Source organism: Podarcis vaucheri (genome assembly GCF_965113315.1).
Source record: "Podarcis vaucheri genome assembly, chromosome: 10".
NCBI lineage: Eukaryota > Metazoa > Chordata > Lepidosauria > Squamata > Lacertidae > Podarcis > Podarcis vaucheri.
Window position 1 is genome coordinate 42,993,614 of NC_138748.1, and position 13,010 is coordinate 43,006,623.

The 13,010-nt window shown below is 43.7% G+C and overlaps 1 protein-coding gene across 2 annotated transcripts; it reads right to left on the reverse strand.

Annotated features, from left to right (window-relative positions):
• Positions 1-59: 59 nt before the first annotated feature.
• On the reverse strand, positions 60-12,933 carry WBP2NL (WBP2 N-terminal like). Of its 2 annotated transcripts, none has more exons than XM_082238664.1 (8): positions 12,774-12,933; positions 8,811-8,919; positions 7,416-7,551; positions 6,307-6,399; positions 5,798-6,007; positions 5,114-5,254; positions 3,154-3,230; positions 60-1,921 (listed from the first exon to the last, which is right to left on the reverse strand). In XM_082238664.1, the coding sequence occupies exons 1-8, from the start codon at positions 12,830-12,832 to the stop codon at positions 1,874-1,876; spliced, it is 873 nt and encodes a 290-aa protein (XP_082094790.1). In that variant the 5' UTR covers positions 12,833-12,933; the 3' UTR covers positions 60-1,873. The 2 variants fall into 2 exon arrangements, with proteins under 2 accessions (XP_082094790.1, XP_082094791.1); XM_082238665.1 differs by lacking the exon at positions 12,774-12,933 and adding an exon at positions 12,219-12,446.
• Positions 12,934-13,010: the final 77 nt, after the last annotated feature.

The following is a 13,010-nucleotide window of genomic DNA, read 5'->3' on the forward strand; positions in this document are numbered from 1 at the left end:
TCTCTGACATGCACACAAAAAACCAGGTTGTCCACACCATCACCACAGATACAAATATAAAGATTTCAATACTTCTGTATTAAAGTGCAATCCAAAAATATTACAGAGGAAACTATTAAGTTATGGAAAGTGGTTAAGCTTCTTGGATTTAGATTAAAATGGTTATTAGAAAATGTCACCCTATGCCTGCTATACTGAGTAATATTCTCAGTTACTAAAGGGAAGATGGTCAGAAAGGGATCCATGAATACAAACTAGTATGAGTGGTTCTTGCAAAATATAGCCTCTTTAGAGGAGAGGAAAAGATATCCTAAGAGATTAGGCTTTACTTAAGTTATATTTTCCATTATATGTGGAGCAAGAGTTCTCTCTGGAACAGATAAGAGGGGGGATTATCATGTGAAAAATAAAAGTTAAACCAGCGACATCTTATGTAAGCAACCACAATATTGTGTGCTACTTGCTGGCAAACATCCTTTTAGCCCTTCCTAACTCATTTGCCATCTCTTCCAACTTTGTTCAAAAGCAAGTCTGACATGCCTTTCTCTATTTCAAAGTGAGTTTCAATACTTCCTCTCACCCACATCATTCACCATTAGCCCTTTCTAGTTACATTAGTGCCTAGCTCAGCTGGCTGAGCAAGGAGAAATGGCTTCACTATCTCTCAGGAATTTGCTAGAATAGCTCTTTTCTATAAAGTACTCTCCTATTAAATAGACTCTGCTGCACTTGCTGCTACTGGGTACGAAGACATTCTGGACCTGGATTGGGCTGGTTTCCAGGAGGCCAAGACATTCTGCTTGGGTTGTGTTTCCAGAATGCTTGACGGGTGGGTTGCTCTTATTTCTGTACCCTATACTTTTTGCTTAGCTTCACTCCTCAACTCCAAACTACTAATTTCATAAAGCCACATCTTTGGTTCCAGTTCAGATAAATTGATCCTTTCCAGGTTTCTCAGCTGCACTAGGAATTAGATGAGCAGACAGATAGTCTGGCCTCTCTTGAATGTGAGACCTTCTCAATGTCCCCTATACCAAAAGACAGGATACACCTTTAGAGACACTGATCCAACAGTCAAAAGAGAAAGCAGAAGAGAAACCTATTACATGTTACGTCACATGATTGTAAGTTTCCACCAGGCATCCCTTTTGCAAGGGATAGGTTGCAAAAGTGTAGAGAACATGCTTGTTGCAGAGCCAGATACAGTTTCATCATAATAAGTTGGAGATGCACCGAGATATTCAAAAAGACAGCTACTGGTTAGCCCTTTGGTTGCTTCCCCAGGCCATCTTTTTATACATCACTGGAGATTTCCCCATAAGTCCTCTCTGCTACTTTCCTAGAAAATAAGATAAGCCTCCACATATTTATAGAATTCCCTCTCATGCATTAAACTGCATAGGATTTTTTTAAAAAATGCATGGAGTTAACCCAGTTGTAACATGCCACACTGATGCTCACAAGCAGAGATGCATGGAAGCAGAATACTCCTGTCATATTCCTATCTGTGTGTCATTATACGAGTGTTTTTGTTCCATACAAAAAGCTTCAGTATTTCATTCCTACTTATGTGAAATGGCTTCATTTGCATTATGCATATTTCACCTCTCCTGTCAAACCAAGGGCTAAAATAGTCATGGCTGTTCTATTCTGGTCTCAGGAGAGAAAGCAAGTACTCAGGAAAGCAATACTGTCCCTGCTCTTTTGTATTGCCGTGAGGAAAGTTTCAAGAACAACGGGTGTTGAAGAGTCACCCAACATTGTGCAGGTTAGTGACACAGGATGACCTAGAGTATACAGAACCAAGAGGAGGCGGCAGCAATGGCAAATTCTTCTAGGACAAAAACATGGGAGGACAGCTCCTGGGCTCTTCTCAGTTATTCTTCTTCTCCTCAGGTGGTGAATAAGGAGGTGGTTGATCCTAAATTAAATGGAGACAGCATTAATGTGGCACATCCACTGTACATGGGACGCCTTTTTTACAAAACACATCAAAACTTTGCTCATTTCATAGTTTCAGCACACTATCATCATGCTTGGGGGGCCATCATGTTCAAATGGGCAAGGCATCTAATGAGGGTCCTCAACCCACAAGGTATCTTGTTCTTCTCTCAATACAAGTTTAAGTCCAGTACCCCCTAGCAATACACTTCAAGATGGAGTACACAATTTTATATAATCTGCACATGCCAGTGATAGGATGGCACTTAACACATTGCTGCAATGGCACCTTTTTTTTAAAGGAGGGGTGCACTCTGGATTGTCTAAGTAGTGTAATTTAACTAATTTAAGGTTTACTTTGTTTTAATGCAGCCTTTCCCCCTTAGAATTCAAGACACACTCTCTCTCTCTCTCTCTCTCTCTCTCTCTGTGTGTGTGTGTGTGTAAAACTTCCACTGAAATGGCTCTTTATCGCAGCTTTATAGCTTACTGAGAGTGACACAGAACATTAATCACATATACTAAAAACCAAGCAAGAACAAAAACCTAGCAATACAAAAGAGGTTATTACTTGTAACAAAAATTGTCTTGTTGGCTGCCAGTACAGGTTAAAGAAATAAGCTACAGTGAGCATTTCTCACATTATTCCAAGATAGCATCAAAGCTAAAAGGAGAAGTGGGTCAATCAAATAATCTTGTACCAAGAAAGTGGATGCCACCTTGTGTCAGATTTGGATGTATTTGAAGCAAATTATGAAACTGCAATATGTTTCATAGATTCTGATTTGCCTCTCGTGGATTTTATGTTATTTGTGATCTTTTCCAACAGAGCTGCATTCCAAAATTCATCATACCATCTGTCTACAGATAGTTAACCAGCCTCCTTCCAGTAATACGATATCATGAGCTTGGCAGCCATGAGAATGAAGTAAAGGAGGCCATTGTGGGAAAGGTCCTCACTGACATTTATGCAGATGGAGAATAGGCAAAGCTCAAGGTCCCTATGTGCTGTTACATTTGACCCTCCCATTTTTTAGTACGGCTGGCATCTCTACTACAGGAAGCAAAGATACCAAGTATGCTTACTGTGCTGTAAGAAGCTGTACTGTATACTTCAACCAGTTGCAAGTTATGTCCAGCTGATTGCTAGCATAGCAAGAGTTCTTGCTATGTCTCCTCCCTATACCCATCAGACCTAGTGAGGTTCCTTACCATAGGCATGTAGACATTGTGAGGATTAGCCGGGTTATAATATGCACTGGAAGTTGCCTCTGTTGCTTTGTTGCCACCTAGTGCAGAAGGAAAGAATCAAACATCTTTAAAAATACAAAAACCCACACTATTTATATTCACAAAGCAAATGCTGCTTGTTTTAGCACAATTTTTAGATTAGGCAAAAGAGCAGATTCTGCAGTGTCAGCAAGAAAGAATTAGGACATGACTAGACACTCGGCAGCAGTTGGTTTGTGGACATGCTGAACAGCATTCATTCTGAGGAGACAGGGAACAGGAGAAAAGATGCCACAATGACCACAGAGACAAAGATCAAGAGACAAGATTTTAAGAGAGAGAGGTCTCCACTTATACAAAGAGTAGTCCCAACACGTTTTTTTTCAGGATTAGGTAGCCACCTGGAATTTAGACTGATTGTATTCTGTAAACAAGCATTCTGGGATCCTAAAACCTTCCGAGAGCTTGCTCAGGACTGCAATACCTCAAGGACCGCCTCTTTCCATATGAACCTACCAGGACCCTGAGATCATCTTCTGAGGCCCTCTTTGAGAGGTTCTGAGGATGGCAACACGAGAAAGGGCTTTCTCTGCAGTGGCTCCCCATCTGTGGAATGCTCTCCCCAGGGAAGTGCGCCTGGTGCCTTCATTACAGTGGAACCTCTGATTACGTACCGTCCTCCTTGCTCTGGGTAATGAGCTCCATTAACCTGGAAGTAGGTGCTCCTGGAAGCGAACTTTGCCTCAGGGTGCATGTGGGAGACACGCAGCAGGAGACCCCATTAGCGAAAGCACACCTCAGATTAAGAATGGTTTCGACTTAAGAATGAACCTCCAGAATGTATTAAGTTCGTAACCGGAGGCACCACTGTATACATCTCTAGGAACCAGGCAAAAATGTTCCTCTTTAACCAGGTATTTGGTTGATCCAATTTACATCCCATGCCCTTTTAAAGTGTGTTGTTTTTTTATGGGGGGGGGCTATTGGGTTGCTGTTTTTATTTTTATTAGGAATTTTGTGGTTTTATATCTTGATCTTATTCTGTGAACCGCCCTGAGACCCCTGGGTATAGGGTGGTATATAAATTCAAATAGTGATAATAATAATTAATAATTAATAATAATAATAGATTTTCACAGCTTCCTTGGCTGTCATGGCTATTAGAACAGGGTAGCCCATCACCTCCTGGCAAATAGATGGGGAAGAAATGGAGGCAGTGAGAGATTTTACTTTCTTGGGCTCCATGATCAGTGCAGATGGTGACAGCAGTCACGAAATTAAAAGACGCCTGCTCCTTGGGAGAAAGGCGATGGCAAACCTAGACAACATCTTAAAAAGCAGAGACATCACCTTGCCAACAAAGGTCCGTATAGTAAAAGCCATGGTTTTCCCAGTAGTGATGTATGGAAGTGAGAGCTGGACCATAAAGAAGGCTGATCGCCGAAGAATTGATGCTTTTGAATTATGGTGCTGGAGGAGACTCTTGAGAGTCCCATGGACTGCAAGAAGATCAAACCTCTCCATTCTGAAGGAAATCAGCCCTGAGTGCTCACTGGAAGGACAGATCGTGAAGCTGAGGCTCCAATACTTTGGCCACCTCATGAGAAGAGAGGACTCCCTGGAAAAGACCCTGATGTTGGGAAAGATGGAGGGCACAAGGAGAAGGGGACGACAGAGAATGAGATGGTTGGATGGTGTTCTTGAAGCTACTAGCATGAGTTTGATCAAACTGTGGGAGGCAGTGGAGGACAGAAGTGCCTGGCGTGCTCTGGTCCATGGGGTCACGAAGAGTCGGACACGACTAAACGACTAAACAACAACAACAACTCCTCACACTCAACCGTTCACCTCTCTTCAACAAAGAAATTATTCAAAACTTTAAAAAAAGATAACTGGGAGACAGATACAATTCCCCCCCCCCCCATTCTAAATGGAAACTTACCTGGCATTCCTGGCTCTGTCCAGGTTCTAGGAGCTGAAGGTCCTGCCTGAGATGGGGCCGAAGGTCCTGCAGAAGGGCCGGGGTATGGAGGAGGAGGCGCCATGTACATGGAGTTCATCCCAGGAGGTGCTGGATACATGCCTGAGGACAGATAACAGATGCCATGTCTACACGCGCATCACAGAAATATTCAAGGAGGAGCAGTTCCCCAGGACAGGATTTTCCCATGCTGCATTGCACCCTCTTTTCCCATAAGCTGTCAGGGAGCTTTCCCCATATCAGTTACATGCTTAAACTAAGACAACTGCTGTTCAAACTACATTGTCCATACTGATCCAGCAACTGTTCCCACTGGCTGGATAGAAAGCAAGACAGCAGCAGAGGCTGAGTCACCACATACAGATGTACTGTGGAGAATGTACCTACCAAAACAATGCATGTAATACTTGAAGTCAAGGACTAAGTCTTACTTTGTTTAGCGAAATGACCCAATCCACGTTTAGTGTGTTCCAAGCATTCTACACTGAATAGGATCCCCTCCACTTTCGTGCTACTGTTGATATTCTCTAGATTTGAGCATTAGTCATCCCACCTACATGGAATAGTTATATATATTGTCTGGTCGTATAAACTACTGCCCTTTATTGAGTGACATTCTTTTATGCAACCTGCTAGAATTGTTACCTGGAGGAGGAGCATATGGATACCCCATAGGTTGTGCAGCAGGTCCATATCCATTCATTTGTGCAGGCATATATCCATATGGTCCTGGTGGTGGTGCAGCATAGGCCCCTGGTGCAGGTGCATATCCTCCTGGAAAAGGCGGAGGGGCATAGCCCCCAGGGACAGGTGCATAGCCATAGCCAAAGCTCTGGGCAGGTACTCCCCTAGAAGCTGAAGAGGAGTATGTTTAGTAAGCTAAAATCAGCACATGAAACCCTGGACTTCTTATGACAATGTCTTAAATCAGTCTACATTTAATTGATTAAGGCAAAATTATCTCCTTTCCCTTGTTGATGTTTTTGCCAGTTTTGCACCTAGAGCAGGACAGAACCATGAGGATGAAAATGAACAGGTCAGTAAATGGAAGCTGCCAGACTAACTAGAGGCCAGCTACTGCTAGCAAAACCAGAAAGCAAAGCAAATACAGATTAAGCAGCAAATGACATTGGGGGCGGGGGAGAGAATCTTACCATCACTAGCAAGTTTGAACATCAGTTGCCCAAACTCTATGGCACCTCCACTGAAGAAGCTCATCTTAAATGAAGCCTGTCCTTCCCAGCCACCTAAGACAAACAAGTGAGGTTAAATTTTAATTAAGACAGCTTCCCAAGAGATTGCAAAGATAAAAGTTAATAGAGTTAATTTGGACCCATATGCTTCTGGGCAAATGAAAACATTTGTATTTTAATTTGATGGCACAAAAGGTAACTAAAACAGATGGGGAAGCTCTAGATGTCGTTGGACTTCAACTGCCACCAGCGCCAGCCAACAAGGCCATTAGGAATGATGGAAACTGTAATCTAACAACACCAAGGAGGGGGAGGGAGCACAACAGGTTGGTCACTTCTGGGAAGAAAGTGAAATCAAGAATAGTTTCAACCAAGTTATAGTATTAACACCAGTATTAGCCCATCAAGTACTTCTCCTGCAAACTAGGCTTCACCCCCTTACAGATACAAAGAAGATTCATCTTATTTCAGGCAGTATGAAAAAAAAATAGCTATATAAAATTAGCATTTGATTTGATAAGGCTGGAGGATGGGTAACTTGACTGAAAGACCAATAAGTCAGATAAGTGGATTTATTAATTTAATCAGGGTCTGGAACTTAACTAGAAAGTAAAATAAGAATTTCTACGAGCAGAATCTTTCACTTTCTTATTCCAGCAAGCATCCTTCATAACTCGGCAAGAAAATATTTACTGAAATGAAAGCTTTTTAAAAATATGTTTCTGAAATAAAACAACTTTTTCCTCTTCCCAAATCAAGCTATAATAATAAAAAGACTGAAGTGAAAATCCTCATCGCTACACTAGTTACAATGAAAATAATGATTTGCAAGCCAAGAGGATATGTTCATAAAAGGAGTGCCGAAACACAACCAAACTTGGCAGGGAGGGGTGTGTTTTTAGTAAACACACAAACTCACAGGAAAAACTCATTTCTAACATGTGATATTCACATGAGACGCTCACATGAGACACCAATGGAAAATAAATCACTGAAGCAGATTTGGCACAACTTGCGTTAAACTCAGTGATACAATAAATACATTTGTCACCACAAGATGTAGTACATACCTCCAGGTTCTGCTTCTATCACTCCTTTGATATAATTGGCGGAAAATACGGGCTGTTCAATGGAGCATCCTTTCACCTTGTAGAAGGGCATCATGAAGGACATCATTGGGTCCTTGCCCTTGGACACAAAAATAACCTGCAATACATTTAATTATCAAACTTATACCACGTGCTGTCTCTTCTATACAAGGCCCAAAGCAGCTAACACAGGGATAAAAAATGGAATGTAAAACTACGTACAAAACAATCCAGGACAAATAACTAATTCTTCAAAGTGAGAGAAAGCCAACCCAACCCCCCAATATCAAACAATCAAGTGAAGACTTAAGTCAGGAGTTTTCATTTAATATTTATTAAAATAAATGAAAAAATAAGGAATCATAACCAGTTTTCTACAGAAGTCCCTCCACCCACTCAAATGTCTTCACCTTTTCCCTAAATGTCTACAAAATTGGGTTGAGACAGGCCTCTTTTAAGAACATGGAGGTTCCCCACTAAGACCTCTCGCTGGCATATTCCTAATCAGTTTAGGAAAAAGGAGGGGATCTTTTTCATCTTGAGGCCAAATTCTCTTCTGGGTAACCTTCCAAGTGCCACATGCTCTTTCTGAACACTCTAAGAGTCTGCAAGTTTCTACGCACTTTCTGTCCTCCATTCTGGCACTATCAGAGTTCAAGGACACATTCCAACCCGGCAAAACAACACCACCACTCCTGGAAGGTTCAAAGTAAGGCCAGTGAGGTGGGGGCTGGAAAAAGGAAGTGGCATTCTATACCAGCAGAAGTTTCTGAACAGTATTTAAAGATAGACTTATGTAGAACATCAAACAACCCACAAAAACAGTTTTCATCTTGTGTCAGTCAGAATGCCTTCTTGTATCTTAAGCCAACATGAAATTTCAGAACAAAATAATCTAGAAAATTTCAGAATTTGTAGTAGCCACGCAGAATGCCTGAAAGAAGAAAACTACTTCCACTCTATGATTTCAACTACAGCCATACCTCGGGTTGAAGTAGCTTCGGGATGAATATTTTCGGGTTGCGCTCCACGGCGAGCCGGAAGTAATGGAGCGCATTAATTCCGGGTTTCGCTGCTCGCGCATGCACAGATGCTCAAAATGATGTCAAGAGCATGCGTGGAAGAGCCGAATCGTGACCCGCAGACACGGGTTGCGTTCGCTTCTGGATGCGAAAGGGCTCCAGAACAGATCCCATTCGCATCCAGAGGTACCACAGTAATGTAGGGAAAAAAATACCTACACTAATAGTATAGAAAAGAATGTACTGAAGAATCTCACACTAGCTGTAGTTAGATAAACTACAAGTGACTGCTGTCCTGACTGAATGACCCTTCAAAAGGTGTCTAAGATGCAACTGGCCCTCACTCAAGACTTACCCTGTAAGGAGTGAGAAACACCATTCCTTTCTTGGTGCCTTTGAAGATCTCTGGTTTGCCAGTCACATCAGAGAAGGTCAGCTCCACATCTTTACAGTGCTTGAGAATGCTTCAGGGAAGGAGAAAAAATATGGCCGCGTGAGCATTTCTTAGTGGGCTATGCAAAACATGCCAGTACTGTACTGATCGGTGAAGAACCAACTCTACTATACTCACTGGGAGAGCCACTGCCAAGCCCAGACAGCCATTCAGAAAGCAAAACCCAACTCAGCAGATATATTTGCCTTCCCCTTCAGACACTAAACGGGAACACAATTCTCCTAACATTTCAAGTCTAAAGCAGGACATGAGAGAATCCAGTGAACGGGATTCACCTAACAAGGGCTTCTACTTGTGCAAAGGGACTCCCCCCCCCAACAGTCCTAACTGAGGGTTGTATCCAACCGCGTTACTCAGTTGACAATAAAGCTTCAATTAGTGAACAGGAGAAAAAACAGGTTTGCAATTCCCCTCCCCTTCCCCAGCCTCCCCAAGTCTGAAGAACTGATTTTGGCTGTATAGGGGGAATTACCAACACACACACACACACACACACACACACACCTTCCCCTTATTGTTAGCTGAGCAGTACTGGGAGCTCTATCCTGACAAGACAGATCCCCATGTGATGTGCTCTACAGCTGCCTCTCATTTTGCATTCTTCCAAGTGTGTGTCGAACACTTGCTAATATTAAGGCAACAGAAACTCCCATATGAACAGTCTTTGTTCTCATCAGGATACCCCTAAACCATTTCTTGTTCAGGGAAATTTTACTGGTGACCTACTGCTCACGAACAGGTTATGAAAGAGCTGAGCAATGCCTTTCAATTTAGCTCTCTCACTGACCAGCTAAGAATCATGTGACTGATTTAACTCGCTCTGGCTTCCCTTCCAGCTCTTTTGTTAGCCCAGAGCCAATTAGTGAGAGTTTTCTAAGTCAACTGAATTTCATTCTGCCAACGAGGTTTGCGTGCTCTGTTCTGTAACTGGTCTTGTGGCTTATAGTGTCAGGTTTTTTGTTATAAGCGATCCTGAAGCACAGGTGCTGTGGGACAAAAAAATTAATAAATAATAGATCAAATGATGCACTAACAGTCAATACAGTGGAAACTTAAACTTGTTAATAATTAAGTTGAAATCATTAATCCTGTTGTGACTGTCGTTTATAGGTGCTCAGCTCATCTTTCAAAAATGCAATAATGCTTCCATTGGCTTTCAGAAACTTAAAATATGCAACAACATATAAATTTGCATGCAAGCAGGGCCAGCTCATGCATCAGGCAAGGCGAGACGACTGCCTCAGAGGGAAGGATCCACAGATCTGATCTCCAAGAAATGCTTCGCCTTCTGCTGCTGCTGCAGTGGCCATGACAACTGTGGCACTCAGCAGACTCCCTGCCACATACAGCCTCTAGGCAAATAAGAGGCGCTACCATCCTTGTTCCTGATGTAGATCTTCACTCACCCCTTTTTCCCTGGTGGTGGGGAGGACATTGTGTAGTTTGCCTCAGGTGCCAAAATGTCTTGGGCCAGTCTATTTTCTCCAGCATCTGAAATTCTCCTAACCATGATCTTCTGTTCAGAAAACAAACTGGACTCTGTGCTACACTTCATAATTTGCAAGTACAATTAACATGTACTTGGCTTCACCATTACTCTGCTTTTATTGTTCTTGGTCATTCAGCTGAATAATCAACTGAATAATATAATTGTCAATATCCACAGTGAAAGGAGGATACTGACAAGCTAGAACATGTGCAGAGGAGGGCGACTGACCAATAAGATAAAGGGTCTGAAAACCAAACTTTATGAGGAACAGTTAAGGGAGTTGGGTATGTTTAGCCTGGTAAAGAGGAGACTGAGAGGAGATATGATAGCCATATTCAGATTATCTCAAGGGCTGTCAAATGGAGCAAGCTTGTTTTCTCCTGCTCTGGAGGGCAGGACATGAACCAATGGATTCAAGTTCTTAGAAAAGAGTTTCTGACTAAACATCAGGAAGAACTTTCTGACAGAGCAGTTCAACAGTGGAAAAGACTCCCACAAGCGGTGGTGGACTCTCCTTCCTTGGAGGTTTTTAAGCAGAGGCTGGATGGCCACTTGTCATGTATGATCTAGTTGAGATTCCTGCATTGCAGGGGGCTGGACTAGATAACTCTCATGGTCCCTTCCAACTACAATTCTGTGATTCTAAGATGGTAGCAGTGTTGTAGGAACCCTGTGCCAGGAATAGGGACAGCACAGAGAAGGGATGTCTACTCCATTTGTCGAATTTAGCTTACATTGGGAAAGTAACACGGCAATTCCAGCAATAACAGGAACAAGGGTAAGAAAGAGATACCAGTATTGTGATGGTTATCAAGAGCTTTTCCGTCTGCCCTGGCCAGACAACAACTATAGTCTCGAAAAGACAACTATGTAGTCTACCAGATCAAGTGAACTAGCCAGCAGGCTGGAATAATTATTTTCCCTTAGATACAATTTGAGGGCCAATCATTCACAAGTTAAGTTTTCTGGCATGCTGCCAATCCAGCAAGTAATTTTTGACAGATGCAGGAGACTGATGCTCACACCACCTAAAAAACCAATGGTGCTCTGTTTACACATAAAAAGGCAGAGAGCAACTTGAATATCACATCCACACCATACATTTAAAGCACATGGCTTCTGCTAAAGAATTCTGGGAACTGTAGTTTACCCCCTCATAGAGCCACATTTCCTAACATTCTTAAACCACAGTTCCCATTATTCTTTGGGGGAAGTCACACGCTTTAAATGATTTGGGCAGGACCAAAATCACAGCCACGTTAATGAGATGAGCTCTGCCATAAATATTTTTGGCCAACTGTTAACAATTGTTATTGATAACAATAAAAAATTGATATCAATTGATAACAATTACCTAGTGAGGTAAAAATTGACACCAAAACCACCTGGAGAACCACACTTGTATACATCAATTCACAGCACCCTTACTTTTAAGATACTTTCCGGTTCTTCATGAGGAAAAAATGGCAAGATATCTTTATTCAAGAGAGTTCTCTGCTGCCCCAAACACTGGATATCTCCTTCACTGAAGGGGCTAAATGGCTGCTCACAGCCCATCTGCTTAGTCTGTCCCAAATATGCTTCAAAGGAATTTAACTGTTTTTAGTATTACTTTATAAACACTGGTAAAATCGACATTTGTCTTTTATGCTTCACCGGCACGCTAGTCACTTTATCTCTAATAAAGTGGCAACCCGGCCGGCGAAATATTAAGGAAATAAATGTGCGCTGATCTCCACTCTCTCATACTGTGGGGGATCAACGTGTAACTTGCGTGTAGCACATGACAAAGGGAAAGCACGGATTAGGGTCACGCCCACCGAGGGCTGAAGAGGAGGAAAGGTCACGAACTGAATCAGCCTGCTCAGCAGCTTGCGCCTAAGGCACCGACCCTAAGTATGCGATGGGGCAAGTGGGCGCCGCGGAGAACAGAAGGCCTTACTTCCGAGTAAACACCTTCAGGGCTGCGCTACAAGGGAGCGAGTTTATCTAGCCACAACAACACAGATCAAGGGATGTTTACCCCTTAAAACTTTCGCCGCCCCCCCCCCCGCCATGAACATCAACCGGGCAGGAGCCCGAGGGAAGAAGGCACGGGAGGAAGAGGGGGGCGGGGGCGGGGAATGCCCTGCGTAACAGCATTCACACGGGCAGTTAACTCCCGCGCGCGCGCGTCACAATCGCAATTCCTGGGGAGAGATTTGGCGCTGCTTTCGGTGGCCGAACCAGGGGGGGGGGACTTTTCCCGAGAAGCCGCCCGCGGTCTCCTCCGAAATAAACACGGGCGAGGGCCCCCCCCCCGGCGATCCCCGAGGCCGGGGATGGCGCCCCCTTCCCCCGCTCCACGTCTCCCCTCGCCTCGCTTCCTTAGTTACCTCTCCCCGTTGGGCGGGATCACCCCGCCGCCCGCCGAGTGGTGCCTGTTCACCGCCATCTTCCCGGCCAATAGCGCCGCCGACCGAGACGGCCCTCCTCCCTCGTCCCTTATACGAAGCGGCGCTCGAGTGGCCTCGCCGCGGCCGTGACCTCACGGCGCACAGGCCCGCCTCTCGGTGGGGCGGGGAGTGGGGCGGGCGCGCCTGGAAAGCAAAGAGCGAGGAAGAAGGGGGAAA

Coding starts and splice junctions, on each gene's coding strand:
- WBP2NL (XM_082238664.1), bottom strand. CDS start 12,832: ATGGCGGTGAACAGGCACCACTCGGCGGGCGGCGGGGTGATCCCGCCC. Junction 8,920..12,773: donor ATCCCGCCCAACGGGGAGAG/GTAACTAAGGAA, acceptor CCTTCCCTGAAG/CATTCTCAAGCACTGTAAAG. Junction 6,008..6,306: donor GTTCAAACTTGCTAGTGATG/GTAAGATTCTCT, acceptor ACTCCTCTTCAG/CTTCTAGGGGAGTACCTGCC.